The 19,995-nt window shown below is 38.1% G+C and overlaps 1 protein-coding gene across 5 annotated transcripts in view; it reads left to right on the forward strand.

Annotated features, from left to right (window-relative positions):
- Positions 1-18,434, forward strand: part of map1aa (microtubule-associated protein 1Aa) — a 30,154-nt gene extending 11,720 nt beyond the window's left edge. Inside the window, exons 3-8 of one of the 5 annotated variants that reach the window (XM_079866616.1) lie at positions 5,995-6,077; positions 7,745-7,885; positions 8,033-15,041; positions 15,147-15,379; positions 15,584-15,780; positions 18,182-18,434. In XM_079866616.1, the coding sequence (XP_079722742.1) occupies positions 5,995-6,077; positions 7,745-7,885; positions 8,033-15,041; positions 15,147-15,379; positions 15,584-15,739 (7,622 nt within the window). In that variant the 3' untranslated portion in view covers positions 15,740-15,780; positions 18,182-18,434. Of the gene's footprint in view, positions 1-429; positions 525-5,994; positions 6,078-7,744; positions 7,886-8,032; positions 15,042-15,146; positions 15,380-15,583 lie in introns of those variants that run through there. The other 4 variants (XM_079866617.1, XM_079866620.1, XM_079866618.1 and 1 more) reach the window with 4 other exon arrangements.
- Positions 18,435-19,995: the final 1,561 nt, after the last annotated feature.

Below are 19,995 nucleotides of genomic sequence, written 5' to 3' on the forward strand. Positions count from 1 at the left end.
GCCCAATATTTATGGGCACACATTTAAGATAAAAGTTATTTTTAAACAATTTAATGTTGTAGAATTAGGGAAAATACTATATAGGGCTTTTATAAATAAAATAAATGAAATATTACCAAAAGTAAAGTAAAATTAAATATTTTGATTACACAATGATACGATGGATAAAAATACACTGACTAATTCGGATAACAAGATATCATGATTTTCAGCTATTTCAGCAGAAAAGATTATTGTTATGGCCTGTAACATCTTGTGATCCATGACAATGAGTAACAAATAATTCAAATAATTAAAAATATAACCATTTGAAAAAGCAGAAAAAATGTATCTGCAATTATAGAATCACACAACATATATACAAGGTCGAATTAAAGCGGCATAAAAATGTATCACGTAAATGTGATCATCAAGTGTCATCAAGTGCATACAGGCTCATAGGCCACACCCACACCCTCTCGCGCACTCGCGTGTCTGTGTGCGCGCTCTCGACGTACGATACGCACAGCTCAGCATCAGCAACGGTAGGTCTAATCTGTCATATAATTCTGCAGATGTTTGATTATTGGCTTATATGGTTCAAATATCTTGATCTCTGACCGATGTTATTCATTCATGAAATGTGCAGTATTGCTGATATAGTACCGTGTCAACCGCTTACACCTGTCTAGGTCTGTATCGCTTTTGGCTTGTTCACGGATTTATCTAAAGGTCGCAGAAACCCAAGCTGTTGTAAAGCGTGTACGATTATGCCATCAGTGATAGTGCATGGAAGTAGTAGCCTACAGGATCGCACTGTACGAGGAATCTAAGTCTAAGATGCTAAGGTGATAAGCACAAATCTTCGACTGCATTTGGGACATTTTTGAGCTAGAATATGAGGGAGAAAATGACATTTTATTTATTATTTGTTTCCTTACAATTGCTAGATTTGTTTTCTATTTCAGCCCGTTTTCTCAAGCCACTACAGTTGCGGAATTTACATTTACAAAAAATGCACTTTTGTAGAAACACATTATTATTGCACCGTGACCCAAATCTTAATTGTGATTCTGATTATTATGGGATGCAGCAGGGCATCTGAGGAATCTGTTACTGTAGCGCGCGCGCGCGCTCGAGTACGCGTCACCGCGTGAGATAAAAAAAAAAAAAAGTGCGCCGATTCCACAGGCCAGACATAAATCTCATAGATTAGTTAATTAGGAATCTCTGTGAAGCAGAACCAGAGTGATGGACTGAGATATTTGCTCGTTGTAAACAATTTCATCTAAAAGGGATAGTTCACCTTGAAAAAGAAGGACATCATTTACTCATGCTTAGACTGCTAAAGTGTTTCAAGAGCGAATTTCTGTGGAACACATACGGAAACAAAGACTGGGAAAACATTAGCATCTTTTTTTTGTTTTGTTTTATAGAAGAAAGTCATAGAGGTTTGGACCAGGATGAGTAAATGATGACAGAATAGGCCTAGTCATTTCATATGGACACACCTATTTGTCATGTGAAATGGTAATAAAAACATTGTCTTCAGTAGCTATACATCTTGTTTGATATGCTCATAACATGTCAGTTGAGCTGATATAGATAAGTGCTACTTGTGTTTAGAACGGCAGTGATTGAAACATATTTGCAACTTGTGATGATCGCTGATGTGGATTGTTTAAAAAAGCTATCAGCCATTTGCTTCGGTGAGGTCAGATTGAAGGAAGGAGAGAAGGATTTTACTTCAGCACCATTCTGGCCCCGTTTCAAATGACTGGTTGTGTGTGTGGCCTGGTAAACCCTACATTATGGGGACAAAATGTCCCCACAAAGATGCCTGAAATCCTTGTCCTTGCAGGGACATTTTTGGTCCCCATGAGGAAAACAGTGATGTTTTTTTGAAAAATGTAAAAATGCAGAAAGTTTTGTGTGATGGGTAGGTTTAGGGGCAGGGTTAGTGTAAGGGGATAGAATATAAAAAAATCATTATGTCTATGGAAAGTCCCCATTAAACATGTAAACACAACGTGTGTGTGTGTGTGTTTGTTTACCAGTCCTTTACACCTGTGTTATCATTATTGTTCAAAGAGCATGGCATGACCGAAAGCACAAGCACTGTTTTTTGTCCCTGGTCATTAATCCTCAAAAGCGATTATGGATGCAAATTATTTTTGTATCATTTTAAATGGGGCCTTGAAGCTTTCAGTTTATTTGCATGTAACAAATCTTTTCCAGAATGGGCACTTTAAGGCCAGTGTCCCTCTGTGCTTTGTACAATTTATCCCTTTTAGTCATTTATTGCATTTAAATGAGCCATTTGGATGAAGTCAACTCATATCCCGCATTCATTCGCTCCAGCTGTTTACAGCATAATGGGGTCCATTACACCGCAAGAGCACATACAAATGAGAGCTCAACACTTGTCTTGCTTTTCTATAAGGGGACTCTGTCTCCCTTGCTTGTTAACAAGTATTTGATCGAGATAAACTTGTTGCAGTGGTTTCAAAGGCCAGTTCCAATGTAGTGCTCAGAATTTCACTGCTATAAGATTAAGTGGCTTTAATAAGATTGCAGCTGCTTATTGAATCACTACCCCTAGATAAAGGTTTAAAAAGTGTTACACACCTCCTCTCTCTCTCTCTTCTTGTCTCTTCGTATCACACACAGTGTGATTCAGAGACAGCTGAACAGCGATCAAGGACAGGGCAATGAGATAACATTGGCTGTAATACTTCTCTCGTACAGAAGTTTAACGGTTATCTCTGTTGTGTTCAAGGACTTGACATGATTAAAATAGTCATGATCCAACAACAGCTGAACATTTTTAAAATGTAAAAACTTTTGATTCACTTAAATGATAATGAAGTGTTAAAACATTCAGCCACGAGGCGATCACATTTACACCTCATTTTCCCCGATGAGTGAAGAGCCAGTCTTGCAAGTATAGTTGCAAAATATAGTCAGTATCTGGTGGAAAAGCTAAATTAGACCTCAGAATGTCGCTCATATTGCCATATCTACTTTGAAATGATGATCTTTTTACACAAAAGCATGTGTCACTGTCCCAAAATGAGCTAATTTGTGATTTAGGAATAAAGATTTTGGAGGCATCAAAGGCAGATATTAAGTGTGACTTTAAAACTCTTTAAGCCTGCGAGGCAATCAGTCAGTTCCACTAATTTCTTGCTGGTGAAAGCGTGTCAGTCGCCTGGATAACTTGTGCTTATCATTTAATCCTAAAAGCCAAAATTGCGAGTAAAGATCTTCTCTGGATTGTTGTCAAATCTGCATTTGACTTTTACCGAATTAGTCTTAGCAAGTGTAAAATACATCTGACCCCATTTGTCTGTGTTTTACATTCTCAGTTGAGTGACACTGAATTAGCTAATTTTAGAAACCATCTGCTGAGCTGCTAAATATTACTGTAACTGTGTACATGATTCAAGTGAATATAAATCACTTATGAAAATAAGTTGTTCTGAAATAATATTTATATATTAACTACGGGCAATTTATTTACTGTCTGGTACTGGAATAACAGAATTTCATATCATCCAGATCATAATAAACAGAGCATACTGTATGCCCAGTGCCTGATTATTTGACTATTCTTAACCTCATTTAGTGCAAGCCGATAACTCACAGGATAACCTGGCTAACTGTTTGTGGAAAGAGCTTAATTTAATTGTTTGCTTCACAACAAATTTGTTCCATTTATTATTAACTTAGAAATTAGATCATTTCAATGTAAATGAAAAAAAAAGGGAGTCCTAAATAAAAATCTATCTTTGGAATAATGTTCTTATAAAAGCACAAAACACTTCTACATCCTGACATGAATTAGAGTAGAATTTACAAATGCATTTCTTCAGAATGGTAGTAAGGTGAAGTTGCGTGTATGCTCAATGTCACAGGAGACCATGCGGCCTGATTTAGCTGCTCATAATGTTATCTGTTCTCCATCTCAAAGCGAAAGCACATCTGAAGGTCATGTTGACAGCTGTCCCAAAGCATCTTATTGGTTCTGAAGGAAAGGATGTCATAATGTCAAATGTCTTGAAAGTCAAATTTCAACCTAGCAAATAAAGGACCAGAATTATTTGGAGTTTAATATAACAAGCTACAATTCCTTAAAAGGTTTCCATTTTCAGATAAACATTGAAAATGAAATGATGCTGTAGCCTGTTAGAGTCTGAAGGTTAAACTGGGTTAGCACTATTTTTAGTCCACTGCTACCATCCAGAGTCCATTGTGTGATCTGCCAGAAAATCCGATCCACACTCTTACATTCATTTTTTGATTAGACCAAATTTATTTTTTATTGTGTGGGAGTTTGTCCAGACATGCTTTAAAATGTAAATTTATCATAGCCTTTAAAAAAAAAAAAAATTCGGTCATTAATTACTCAACCTCATGTCATTCCAAACCTGTAAGACTTTCATTCATCTTCGGTACACAAATGAAGATCTTTTTGATGAAATCTGAGAGCTTTCTGTCCCTCCATTGACAGCTACGCAACTACCACTTTGACGCTTCAAAAAGTTCATAAAGACATTGTAAAACTAATCCATATGAATGAAAGTCCAAATTGTCTAAAGAGACTCAATCAATTTATATGATGAACAGATTGAATTTAGGCTTTTATTTTATATATAAACATTGATCAGCGAACAAACAGAAGCTCAACCGAACCTGCTTGACATGTGATAACAAACCTCTCGCTGAAGCTCAAATATGCTGCGTAACACACGAGAATGAACCTCATTGGTTCTTGCAGAAGCTCAAACGGGCTGCGTAACATGAGAATGAACCTCATTGGTTCTTGTGGAAGCTCAAACGGGCTGCGTAACACAAGAATGAACCTCATTGGTTCTTGCTGAAGCTCAAACGTGCTGCGTAACACAAGAATGAACCTCATTGGTTCTTGTGGAAGCTCAAATGTGCGTAACACAAGAATGAACCTCATTGGTTCTTGTGGAAGCTCAAATGTGCGTAACACAAGAATGAACCTCACTGGTTCTTGCTGAAGCTCAAACGGGCTGCGTAACATGAGAATGAACCTCATTGGTTCTTGTGGAAGCTCAAACATGCGTAACATGAGAATGAACCTCATTGGTTCTTGTGGAAGCTCAAACATGCGTAACACAAGAATGAACCTCATTGGTTCTCGCACATCAAGCGAACATGCTTGTGCTTCTGTTTACCACAACAGATGTGTGAGTTGATGAATGCTTATATGTGACTAAAAGCCAAAATTCAATCTGTTTATCATATAAATCAACTGAGGCTCTTTATAAAATTTGGACTAAAATGCTCAATACATATGGATTAGTTTTACAATCTCTTTATGAACTTTTTGAAGTGAGAGTATGTGAGGACTCGGAGCCCAGTCAAATCCTCAGTGTGCTATTTAAGTCCACACGCCCTTGCTCCTATCTCACTGCTGTGAAAATGACCCTATAGAAACCCTATAGAAAGATCTAAAGCAGTGACGTTTTAAACAGCCAATGAGAGCTATGTGCTTATTATAGCCTAATAATGCACAGGGTCACATATTTCGTGTGTGTGTGTTTCAACTGTGCGATGCTGGATTTACATTTTCAGCTAGAGAGAGGATTTTTTCACCCTTTTCAGAAATGCTGCAATGCGTCGTGCAGCACCAAGACTGGGTCAGTGTAACGCAGCTGGCGGCAATAGCCAGCTCACCATCCCCATGGCAACAGCCAATAGATTTGCTTGCAGGAGCTTTGCAATATTGTTTTGATTAAATGGAATTGAGAAGACTGCTTTCACAGGATTAGTGTATTCTTGCACAGGAGCGGGAAGAGACAATGAATGGAAAACAGTAATTAAATGCATGGAGGCAGTAATTGCAGCATTCCAGTAGGGTGCAACCCTTATCTCTTATGTTTCTCAATATCAGATGCAAAATTCTTCAAAATAAATTGTATTGTCAATAAACATTTTTTTAAAACATTCGTTGTTTTCAACAAAAAAAATATTTTCTTTTAGGACAGAGACTTTTGCAATACAAGAGTGATGTCCTGGAGACTGTTGTGTTGGTGAATCCTTCTGAGGAGAATATTGCTATAGAGGTAATTGTAAAAAAGCAATTTTTTTCTCTCTCCAAGTTCTTTCAACATTTTATTTGCATGCAGCCACATACTCATCTAAGATATCAATTATACCGTTAAACTGTTAAAGGCACAATATGTAAGATCTTTGCATTAAAATATCCAAAAACCACTAGCACAGTGTTATATATTTTGTGGACTTGTGTACTTACATTATCCCAAATGTTACCAACAATGTTTAAATCAAGAGAAATCAGCTATTTTAACCAGTGTAACGTCCCTTCTCATTGCTCCACCTGTCAATGACGTCATATCCGTTTTACCCTCGATTTTACTTCCGTAGAAGCCATGGAAACACCACAGATGCTTTGAAATATATTGTGTTTTATTTGACGGGTGAGCAACTGTTTGGATACCTTTATCGACAGAAAACGAATCATTGTTATATAGCTCAACACGGTTAGTCTTATTGTTTGAATCTCTTGTTTTCTTGATTTCCCGCAAGTAACGTGTTTGTACAATTTTGTCTTGGCTAACATAGCATAATCAGAAAGAGTTGTATTTGTAGTAACAGTAATACATTTTCTCTATCATACAATATACTTTAAAATTAATTGGATTCCGTTTAGCAACACAAGTCCTCCAGGTTTTATTAATATGATATTCTAATATCGATCTAGTTTACTAATATAATGAAATAAAATAATGTGAATTTAAGTCATCAAAAGTAACTGCAACAAAGTTTAAGTTCAGGGAGGAAGGAGGCGGGAACTGGCAAACGTTAAATGTAACTTTAATTGTAATAGACATAAACAACAAAACGAAAGGAGTGCCAGCAGCCGACATATAGGCAAAGCATAATTAAAACAGTAACGTAAAAAACTTTTTACACCTGCTATTAAGATGCGTTTTGGTCGATCAGATCACAAGTAGACAAAGGAGACACATACCCGTTTACATCTGGTGTTTTAATCCGTCTCTTTTGTCCACTTTCAACCACTTCTGCCCTGATTTCTTTGAGGGGAGGGTATATGGGTGGGTAAATGTATAGTTTTTTTTTTTCAGATCTTTCGATGTAATGGACGAAATAAGCCCACGCAATTTACATATGTACGATGGAAAAACACACAGAGAGCAGAAGCTGTCGTTTCTCCTCTGATAGCTGCAAGACCACGCCGAATGCTGCAAGTGCGTGTTCGAAATCAGGAATGGTGAAAGAACATTGTGCTTGGTACATTTCTCATCTTCAAACCAAACTTGGGTCTTCAGCTGAGAAAGTTTAAATCCTACCAGGTTAGCGCGCTTCCCGTAATGTTTACGTGTTAAGGACCTCTAGAAGTGGTTGAAAGTGGTCAAGCGCAAAACATTTTAGACTCTGTTTTTAGCACCTGTATTTAGTGTCGTCCACTTGTGATCCGATCGACTAAACCGCATCTTAATACTAGGTGTAAACAGGGCCTCAAATACATCAGCTCATCCATGAACATGATTTCTGCCTTGAGTCCCGTCAGATTGCTTTCCATCTGCTGACTGTGGAGGTGAAGACGACAACTCCCATGATTTCACGCTTATTAATGGCGTCATCAAGCTACACTTTTGTTATTGTTTTGAATAAGCAACCTCTAGCAGTGAAACTTACATACTGTGCCTTTAAATATAACAATAAATGCATTATCTTTCTTTTCTAGTTCAGAACACTGCTCTGTGACTCAGCAGGACATAAGTTATTGGTCCTAAGTGGGCAAAGTACTGAACAGACTGGTGACATTATCCTGCAAAGTGGAGTGTTTGGTTGGAAAAATTTCTCTGACATTCTCTCAAGTCGTAGGGTAAGTAGCTATTGCACCATTACCAATCCCATAATACTTCACACAGCTTTGTCAAGTATTCATACTTCACAATACTTAAGCATTTCCTTTTTTTATTTTTATTTTTAATTGAACTTTTAAGAAACATTTTTCTTTCTTTCTTTGTAGATTAAAGATCTCTTAAACCAGCCGTCCACAGGTCAGCAAGCCTGTTTGACTGTGTCCTGTAAAGGAGAGGGGGGCTGGAGCTCCCTAGGGTACGTACAGGACCAGAGCTTACTGAAGTACAGACTGAACCCTGAGCCTGTGTTGCCTGAGATGGAAGGTGTGAGCGAGTTCACAGAATATGTCTCTGAGACAGTGGATGTTCCCTCTCCTTTTGAGCTCCTGGAACCACCAACCTCAGGAGGGTTCCTCAAGTTGTCCAAGCCGTGCTGCTATATCTTTCCTGGAGGACGGGGCGACTCTGCTTTGTTTGCTGTCAATGGCTTTAATATTTTGATTGATGGTGGATCAGACAGAAAGTCTTGCTTCTGGAAGCTGGTCAGGCATTTGGATAGGATTGATTCTGTTCTCCTTACCCATATAGGGGCAGATAATCTCCCTGGCATAAATGAACTGTTACAGAGAAAAATCGCAGAGCAGGAGCAAGAGAAGAGCCGTGGTTCAAATACCTATGGAGACTGGATGAAAAACCTGATCTCACCAGAGCTTGGTGTTGTGTTCTTTAATGTTCCGGAAAAGCTGAAGATGCCTGAATCCACGCTGAAAGCAAAGAGGAGCATTGAGGAGGCCTCTCTTACATTGCAGTACCTTCACAAACTAGGCATCAAACCTGAGCCTCTATATAGAGTTGTAAGCAACACAATTGAGCCTTTAACACTCTTTCACAAGTTGGGTGTTGGTAAACTAGACATGTATATTCTGAATCCTCTCAAGGACAGTAAGGAAATGCAATTCTTCATGCAGAAGTGGGCTGGTAATAGTAAAGCTAAAACTGGCATTGTCCTGTCCAATGGCAAAGAGGCTGAGATTTCTGTTCCTTACCTCACATCAGTGACAGCTCTGGTTGTGTGGGTACCTGCCAGTCCAACTGAAAAGATTGTGAGAGTACTGTTTCCTGGAAATGCCCCACAAAACAAAATATTTGAGGGTCTGGAAAAGCTGAGGCATCTCGATTTCTTGCGATATCCAGTTGCCACTCAAAAGGACATGTCATCTGGAGCTCCACCTCCACTGATTAAACAAACTAAAATGAAGCTGAGAACTGATAGCAAAGAAAGTCTAAAATCATCCACTAAAATGTCTTCCACTACAAAAGCGAGCAAGAAAGAGGCAAATGAAGATATTGAGTCAAAGAGTGAATCTGTAAAGGAGAACTTGAAAGTTGAAAAGAAAGAGAAGAAAATGAAAGAGACTGTTAAAACTCCAAAACCACTGAAACCTAAGACGGCGTCACCCGATTCACTTAAGCAAGAGAAAAAGAAACTACAGAGAGAAAAATCTCCTAAAAAACAGATCAAGGAGAGGGCATCTAAGATGGAGGAAAAGAAGGATCAGGAAAAGATAGACACAAAGAAAGAAAAAACAGATGTAAAAAAAGAGGGCATAGTTAAAAAAGAACTCAAAAGTAAAGAGGAGAAGAAAAAAGAAAAAGAAAAAATTAAGCCAGAGTTGAGAAAAATCACAAAACCTGACTTAAAGCCTTTCACCCCTGAGGTCAGGAAGACTCTGAACAAAGCAAAGGTTCAAGTGAAGCCTAAAACAGAAAAAACTAAAGCTGCAAAGGAGCAAGAAAACAGGCCAGCTGCTAAACAAGCTTCAGTGGTGAAACGGGAGAGTGATAGGTCCTTAGTCTCCTCCCCAGAGGATCTTACCAAGGATTTTGAAGCCTTGCGACTGGAAGAGGAGCTTTCCAAGCCCAAAGAGAGCAAAATACTCACAAATCTGCAGTCTGCAGTGGACACTGTTGTCCCTCACATTGAATCTCCTGATGATGGAATAACTACAACTGATGTTGAGACAGAGTCCCCTCATGAGGAAATGGTACCATATGGAGTAAACACAAATAAACACCCCTCTAAACCCACTGATAGATTTGAGGATGAATGTGCTACTACAGAAGATGACATTGAGGATGACTATACCACAAAACTGAAGAGTGATAAAACATCTGACTTTGTGGAGATGGGTGAAGTTAAAAAATGGCAAGAAAATGCCAAAGAAGATAAAAAGTTTGAAATGAAACCCAAAAAGAGTGAAAGTGAAGAAGATGAGGATGTGATTGAGAAAGCAGAGCTAGAGGAAGCAGAGGATATAGTTCACGAGACGGAGCTCAAGTACAAGTCAGATGAGGCTAGGAAAGAAAAACTTGGAAAGGACTGGGAGACAAAACAAAGTGACATTAAATCTGCCAAACCGCTGGGTGCTGCAGAGCATGTTTCTTTCATCCAAGATGAGACAATTCCAGGCTACTCTGAGACAGAGCAGACCATCTCTGATGAGGAAATTAATGAGGAGACAGAGGAGAGAATCCCACATCTTCAGTATGATGTCGGCTCTTATGACATCTCAGTTCCAGATGAACCAGGGACTTTTGACACCATCCATGGCATGAAACCACCAACCATATCTGTTGCATCTGAGTTTTCATCAAAGGGTTTTGCAGTAGACCAGGAGCCAGTTCTGTCAGCTTATGCATCCAATATAATTGCGGCTCCATTGGCTGAAGAAGAGCATATATCATCAGCCACCTCCATCACCGAATATGACAAATTATCATCCTTTGCAACATCGGTTACTGAAGATCAGTCTATAGCATCTGTGACAGCACCACCTACTGAAGATGCAGGAAAAAGCTCTTTACTCTTAGATACTATAAATAGTATACCATCGTCCGTACAGACAGATGCCACTCATGGAAAGGAGTACCTCCACTCTGCTGGAACTATATCTCCAACTTCTTCCTTAGAGGAGGACAAATGTTTTAAATCACCTCCTTCAGAGGAATATCTACCCATTGTGCCAGAAACAGAACCTACAGTGAAGGCTTCAGTTCCCACAAATTATGAGGATGAAGAGGATGAGGAAGAGGATGAGGATCAGACACCAAATGTTGATATGCCACTTGGAAAGATCCATGAGGGTTACGCATCTGCTGCCATGCTCCAAGACATTGAAAAAGCTTCTGATACCTTTCCCTCATCGGCTGCGCCTATTTCTCCTCCTGTGATGTATTTTGGCACACAAGAAAAATATGAAAAGGGACTCTCAGTCTCTAAGGATGAATCTAAATTGGGCGCCTCTGATAAAAGTTTGTCCTTTTCACCAAATTTGCCTTGCACCTCAGAGACGAGTATTATCTCAGAGAGTGAAGAAAGATGCCTCAGCCCAGATGACAGCACTGTGAGGTTTGCCTCACCTACACAATCAGGACCGACCAGCAGTAGCTACTCTCCCACTGAGGAAAGGTCACAAAAGCCACTGATTATGGACAAAGATGAAAAACTAGACAAGGAGACTTTTGACTCTCAGAGGTATATGACCCAAGATGCTCCTGCTGACAAAACGTCTGAAAGTGTGAAAAGTGTGAAAATAATTGATGATGAAGTGGACCCTTTTGGAAAGGGGTTCTCTAGCACTAAAACGGCAATATGTGACTCTGAAGAGGACGAAGATGAAGATAAAGAGAAAGATGATTATTATGGAAAGGGAAGCTCTAAAGTGTGTGGTAAAGCTAAATACATAGAGGAGAGGGAGTGCACTTTTCTTGATGAAGAATATTCCAATGAGGCAACACTCATAAAAGAGGAGAATCTGTTTGAAAATGAGAAAGAATCTGTGGATAAGGAAGATAAACCACAAAATGTGACTTACTTGGGCCATGAGCACAAATCCCAGATGCTCAGCTCAGGAGAGGAAGATGAAAGTGAAACTGAGGATGGTACTTACTCAAGCGTAAAAGGACCACAGGACAAGTTAGATTCCATGTCAGCAAACCAAGACAAAAAAGATGCGTCATTTTCAGAGATAGATGACCCAAACGTGATCTCTAAAGACAGCGATAAAAGTGTCCACTTCAACTTATATTCCTTCCCAGAGTGTGAGAAAGGCCTCAAAGGGGAATTTGAGAGGGTGGTTAGGCAAGATACACCCTATGTCGGGAAAAGTTTTACATATTCTGATGTGTATGACAGTAAATCAAGTTCAGTGGATTCCTACTCTCCAAATCTGCCAGCTGAGCACACTTTTGATGATACTGATGTTACTCTAAAGAAAACAGAAAAGGAGGATTCCCTAGAATCTTCCACTGGCAAAATTTCTGACTTTAAAGCATCAGATGCAAAGGAAACATCATTAGCTTCATATAGTGAAACACAAAGTGTCTACGGGACACCACAGTTTAGAGATAAACCTGAAGGAACATTCTCTGAGAAAATAAATAAAGTTGAAGAAAAGACAATTGAGAAAACCTTACCTGCTTCAGCAGAGAGAGACCCCTTTTCAGTTAAATTTGAAAAGCCAGATTTCAGTGGGATGGCAGAGGTTGGTGCATCACAATCAGCCCATTATGCAGCTGACAGCTTCATCTCTGATTACAGTGCTAAAAGTACGAGTTCTATGTTAGGCCAATCTACATTTAGCACAAAAGAAGTAATAGCTGGAAACATGAAGATGTTCGCTGATGGAGAGGATGAGGATGAAGAGGACGATGAAGATGATGATGAGGAGGAGGAGGAGGAGGATGTAAGTGATAGTGATACTGAAAAAGGTGCCAAAGACAGACAAGAGAAAGATGCCCAGTGCCCACTGACTAGTGCTATCAGCACTGTACCTACTCAATTCCAGGATGAAAAGAAAGACACCATTACTAATGACTACAGCTTTGGCTCTGAAACCTATGGGAAATCTCTAGGTTCATCAACGTTTGAATCCACTCTAAGCCATGAGGGCCCCAAGGACTCATTTCAAACTGCTAAAGGTGATGCCTCATCTTTTCCCAATGAAAGTCAAATGACAATCTCCTCTGGATTTGAACATTCTTCAAGTGAGCAAAATAAGTTTGTAGAAAATGATGAGAAATTTGTCAAGTCATATTTGCCTCTCTCAACAAAGTCTGCTGAAGATAAATACTCTACTCACTATGATGGCAAAGATATTGAGTTTGACAAGCAAAAGACACCAGATGCAGCAGAGAAAAAAACAGCAGACCCTGTTTCATTGGGCATCGGTTACACAACTATGTCAGCCACAGCATACTCTTCTTCCTCTTCTTACAGTCATTCTTCATCAGCTTCAGCATCTCTGTCCACTAGCCACCAGTTTGGGGATGAGTTAGAGACTCCAGCCTGTACTGGAATAGAGTACTCATCTTTCAAAGATGAACATTCACCAGTTGTTGATTCACCCTTTTCCAGTTCTGGAGGGCAGGCTAAGGATGAATATTTAGAAGTGTCCGAGAAACTGACTCCTGCAACCACTACTGCCGAATCCACCCCTAGTCTTGCAAGATTCTCACCATTATCACCCTTTGAGGAGATCAAACCTTTCCCTCCACATGCTGGTATAAGTGATAAGAAAGATCCTGCTTATTCTACAAGCAATATCTCAGATCAAGGCCCACAAACTCAGTGCTTTTACAAGCCGGAGTGGGACGAGGACTCAAGATTACAAGCTGAATTTGGTGCAACTGGACCTTATTCCTCAATCCCTCCGACCACACAGAAAGACACCATGCCTGAAGATCTGTATGGTGCTTCATCAACACTGACATTTGAGTGCCCTGAAAAACAGTACTATGAAGACACAGAGAGTAGTGAAGAGGAGGATGATTATATGTACGAAACTGAACAACATAAACTTCAGTACCAAAGATCTGCACTTACAGCTCAAGCAGACAAGAAAGATGCCACCTTTTCCTTGGGTGAGACATTAACAAAGGACATATCTTCTAGTTTGGGAGCCACTATCCCAGATGCACTTACCTCATATCCTTCCTCTTTCCCTGAGGCCAGAAAACCAGACACAACAAATGGGCCTGCAGAAGTTAGTTTGAGTGCACCAGAGGCTTTTGGTGGAACCAGCAAGTTGGGGATAGGCTTGCCAAAAACGGAGACAAAATGCCAAGAATTTGATGTAAAGAAAATTAGGAGTCCAGGTGAATGGGAAATGCAGCAGAAACGAGACATCTACCCAGGGGCATCCCCACCTCACTATCGACATGAAGATGAGTATGAAGAAGAAGAAGAGACTGAGCCAGAGCACCCAGCCCGTCCTCTTTCCCTCTCCACAGACCAACCTTTCCAACCCTCTTATTATGCAGACGATCCAAGCAGACACGATGATGACTCTGACTATCCTACAGATGTTGGGATCCGTCCACATTCATCCACAGCTTCCCCAGGCTATTCTTCCTGTGAGTACAAGCAGAGGAGAGGAGACACATCTCCATCATTTATCAACCCAAGCTTATGCCAACTTTCAAGTGACGAAGAAAATGAGGAACAGAGAAGCCAAGCATCTGATCAACAGCAACCTTCTGGGAAGACAAGATCCCACAAACAACCTCGCCACCACTCTCACAGTCATCATGGCGAGGACAGTGAATTGCAACACTTCTCTGGAGCCTTGGCTGCTGGGATTAGTGCCAGTGGGGAGGACACCCCTCCAACTTCTGTCAGTGAGCCGTTGCATTCCCAGTCAGATTCTGATGTTCCACCAGGTACGGAAGAGTATCCATCGATCACAGCGGAAAGAAATAATGACTCTGATGAGGATGCAGATTACCTGCCTGTAGATAAATCATCTGGAGCTTATGGGGGGAAGCACTACTCATCTATGTCACCTAATAAAAATCATGATCCCCTCCCGTCACCAATGAGGGACCCTGCTCCCTATTCCCCTCACCCTGATGTATGTATGGTTGATCCCGAGGCTCTGTCAAGCATAACAGACAAACCAGTCAAGAAAGATACCAAAACAAAGGGTTTACGTAAATTAAGTAAAACAAAGTCCTCATCTCCTGCTCGGAGGACTGATGCCAGGCGGAAGAAGTCCCCATCCAAGGAACCCTCCACTCACACCACCTCTCTTAGGAAGAAGGACATGGATGATGATCTGTCAAGGTCAAGCCACAACACAGGCAAAGGCCTTGTCAATGGCCTTAAGAACAGTGCAGGTATGAACAAACATCTTCTATATGCAGATCAAGATGAGCTGTTGTTTTGTTTGCCAACATTACACTGACAGCTAATTTTTGTGAATTTTAATTGTTTCTTAAAAGGTTCAAATTCTGCAAAATTCAGTGCAGCTGTACCCCCTGGTCCTCCTATCTATGTGGATCTGGCCTACATTCCCAACCACTGCAGTGCTAAAAATGTGGACCAGGAGTTTTTCAAACGTGTTCGCTCTGCATATTATGTAGTGAGTGGAAACGACCCCAGCAGTGGAGAACCGAGCCGTAGTGTACTAGACGCCTTGCTAGAGGGAAAGGCACAGTGGGGATCCAATCTACAGGTATAATATTTGTTAATTGGTCTCTCTGTTTGTCTCTCTATAGATGCCAAGATTGGAAGTTTGTAATTTGCTGATTAATTTGATGGATATTCTATGGATGCTATGCATATACAGTAAATGGGGGGCCAATGAATGAAGCTCACTGTGCTATTACTAATACTTTGCTATGCTATTTCTCTTACTCTTACTCTGTACAATTTGTAGGTAACATTGATACCTACTCATGACACAGAAGTGACCCGTGAGTGGTATCAGCAGACCCATGAGAAGCAACAGGAGCTGAAAATCATGGTCCTGGCCAGCAGCAGCACAGTTGTGATGCAGGACGAGTCGTTCCCTGCCTGCAAAATAGAGTTCTAAATTCAACATGGCTCCCAGGTTCACATCTTTACTCTCAAATGGTCCGTTACAGCCTTAATTGTAGTTTACTCAATTTATTTTTAACTTCCCATGGTTTAAAACAGCACATGTTGTATATTGCCGTAAAACCCCAAACCTAAATTATCATTTCCTGTGATGAAAGTTACTAGAATGCAAGAGAACAAAAGGAAGACGTGCCTTCACTTTTCAGGGTGGCTTTTCCCTTTACGTTGCACAACACATACATACAAACATACATACATAAGGTAATAGATTTCTTGCTGAAAATTCTTAACCCTTAGATTTTGGGCCAAACTTGTTTAAACTAGTTTTCATGGTCACATTACCAGTCATAGTTTTATACTGAACAAGGTTACCAAACGAGTGTGCTAAATACAATAATAAAGTTGATATATACTGTATAGCCTTGTTTACAATGATATTTAACTGAAGCACAAGTATACCTCTTTACTTATTTTTGAACAAAAGCACCAGAAAGTCACCAAATACTGCTTCTCAACTGGATTAGATACCCCTGCTTTCATCTGATTAGTTCATGTACACTTTCTTATTTCAATGAAACTGTTGCTTTGAGGCCCTGATTTATATATCAGCTTCATCCTCTTACATAGCACAAACACACACTCTACATGTAAAATAATCTTCTATTAATCAAGGTTTCCCACATTCAGATACCTACTGTGCAAATGGCAATTGAGGCTCAGCAGAGTTTAACAAATACCTGGGTGCTAGTATTTCACAAATAGGAATTTAGTTAACAAAAAAGATGAAGAGATTTAAAAATAAATAAATAAAAATGCATATGCTGGACATGTAGTTGGGCTGCAACTTATGTGCTTTGCACAAAATGACTTTACATTCCTGACCTTGCTTTGAATTTGTATAGTAGAATGACAGCATCAGCAACGTTAAATTAATAATAGTAATTAAAGATTGCCACTAGATCGGGACAAAATTCTGTTTTTATATGAATGCTGAAACACAATTGATTGAAGAATAATGTTTAGATGGTAGGTTTATTGTCAACACTAAATAACAGAGTGGAAGTATTGGAGTCAAATCTTATTTTCTCATTAAATGATGTATAAAGTGTATGTTCACAGAGTTTATGATTATTTTTAGTGTTTATGACATTAAGAAGTATGTTTTATTCCAAATTTCGTCCGATTTTGAAGAAAATTCTTTATCACCTTGTAATTATTTCACCTTGATTTCTATTGGTTATAAAATGTATATAAGACAAAATTGCTTAATGTAAAGGAATGGTAAGAAAGGATGACTGAGAAAATGCAAGCCAAAGTTGCCGGCAATGGAAATGCATGGTATTCAATGAATACATTTATGTATGAAAGTTTTTTCCATGTTTTTGCATAGGGTCATATGACAGAAGTGAGCTACAGATACTGCACTTAAACCTATTCCAAAAATGTTATTGTGTGTTTAAGGTTATTCAAAGCAAATTGTGTCTTTTATATGAGACATAAACCTTTATCTTAACCAGTACTGCAAGAGCTGTTGTTTTGCAATCAATAAACGATGATATAGGTGACATTTAAAATATAAAAAGTAATTTCTTGATTCAAAGACTGGCAAGTTCACTACACTGTAAAAAGTGATCAGTTGACTTGACTTAAAAAAAAGTGAAGGAACCTTTTGCCTTAAAATTATTAAGTAATAAACTTAATGCGTAATTGAAAAAATTAAGTTATGTGAACTTGACAGTTCCACATAACTTAATTTTTTCAATTACGCTTTAAGTTGATTTACTTAATTTGAATGCAACAGGTTCCCTCTTTCTTTTCTTTTTTTTTAAGTTTTAAAACTTAGTTTTAAGTTGTTGTTTTTTTTTTTTGTCTCTCTAGCAGTGATGGACAGAAAACATGCTGTCATAATACGCCCGGAATTGCAAACATTTTTCTTTGTGCATTTTTAAATATGTAAGGTTTAAAAATATCTGATCATGTGACACTACTGCTCTTGCCACAGAGCAGGATCAAAGATGAAAGGAATAATGATCTTGTATCGTTGACTAATGGATAGAAAACTCTGTAAAAGTACTGTATGCACTGCATGTATATTACCATGAGGTAACAGCCTGAACATGCATTTAAGCACTGCTATGCTTTTAGGTGCTTGGCTCAATTCATTCCTATATTAAAGAAGGAAGGTTGTAAGTTTAGAACTTTTTTTTAGTTCCATTTGGGTCAAAATTGAATCTTTAATATTCATACTGTTCACAAGATTTTAGTTTTTACAATTCTGATTTACATAGTCTCTGTTATTGGTCTATAAGATTTGATTGTTGACCTTCATCATTGGAGAAAAGTCCATGTACTGTATGGTTCAGCACACTCCTTTATATTTCTCTGAGGAACAATGTATGAGGATACACGGTTAATGCTTGCCTCTAATGTTTTTAAGGTGCTGTAACTTTTGAGCTACTGGTTATTTGGCTGTGCTGCAGAGATGTTCTGCGTGACATGGTGAAACCCAGATGTGACTTCGCAGTACCACAGAAAACAAAACAAACGCATACAAGTACCAGACTGCAGACTGCCAGATCAAGTGACTAGATCACTGATCACATTTTATATTCAAGATTTGTAAGTGTCTTGTGTGATTTATTTATTTATTTATTTATTTTTTGAAGATGACGACTATATGTTTCGAAAAAGTTTGAAAAATAAAATAGCCGTGATGTGCTGTGCAAAACATCCCTTAGTTGCAATGTTGAGTTCGCCATCTCAGTAGAATCAAAACTGAAATATAGCATTCCATTGAGCCTAGCTGTTTAATGCATGTGATCTTAATTTCGAACTTGTATGTAATAGTTCATAGTTATATTAAATAAAGTACTATTTTAAACATATTTAAATGATAATTGTACTGAAAGGCACATATAACCAGGCCGCGCTCTCATTTCCAGCGTGCAGTGTTGTTAAGAATATGTAGACTTGGATTTATTTTTCATTTTTTCTTCATGTTTTATTACGTTTGCTTTTATTTTTCTCTCTCTTTATGTGCAATACTCTGTATCTTTCTTTAAGCTCTCTAAATGAGTGTCTACAAATATGTTGTAGAAAGGTAAACCTGATAATCACTAATAAAATATGTTAATGGGAAAATATATCAACAATTTTTTGCCTTTCCTTGAGTCAGCTGTCAGAATCATGGAATGTCTTCCACGAAAATCTAATGCGAGTATACACTTTGGTAACACTTTATTTTCATTGAAATTACACTTTTATTTCAATAGTCCACTTTAGACATTCTACTAACTAGAAGTAACTTTGCAACTACATGTCAACTTATTCTATTAACCCTATAACTTAGTCTACTAATACTCTAATGAGAGTTAGTTGACGTAGTTGCAAAGTTAATTACAGTTAGTAGAATGGGTAACACTTTATTTTACCATGTCATTGTTACATATATTACATGTGACGTTAGTTGTAATAACTATAAATTGTGCATTATTACATTCAACTAACCATAAATTAAACCAAACCCTAATCCTAACCCTATAGAGTAATTACATGTAGTTTGTTAATATTACTCAGTACTTAAGTGTATACTTACAGTGTAACAAAGACACCTTAAATAAAGTGTAACCGTAGAATGTTTAAAGTGGACCATCGGAACAAAGTGTATCCACACTTTTATTGTGGATTTACTTTTAAGTAAAATAAATTAAAAGTACATATGCAAAACATTATGTAGTTTGTTAGTAAGTTTATGCTAGTAAGATACTATTATAGTGTTTATCAATATTTTGAATTAGTTTTAATTAGGGCTGTCAAACGATTAATCGCGATTAATCACACACATGAATGTATATATTTAAGAAATATTTGTATGTATGTGTATATATGTATATATATATTTATATTATATATATATATTATATATAATTTATATTATATATAAATATTTTATATATAAATAACACATTTTTCTTAAATATATATGCATGTGTGTGTATTTATATATAGAAAATAATTATACTCCATACACACACACATATTATGTAAACACAAACTTTTATTTTGGATGCGATTAATCGCGATTAATCGTTTGACAGCCCTAGTTTTAATTTGATTAAGTTTTAGTCATTTTGTCATGTTTTTGCCATTTTTATTACTTTTCTTTTTTTAAATGCCTAGTTTTTGTTATTGCACTACATCAAGACCAAGTTAAACTCATGTTTCCTTGGCAACTAGATAAAATAAACAATT

Source organism: Squalius cephalus (assembly GCF_949319135.1).
Source record: "Squalius cephalus genome assembly, chromosome: 3".
NCBI lineage: Eukaryota > Metazoa > Chordata > Actinopteri > Cypriniformes > Leuciscidae > Squalius > Squalius cephalus.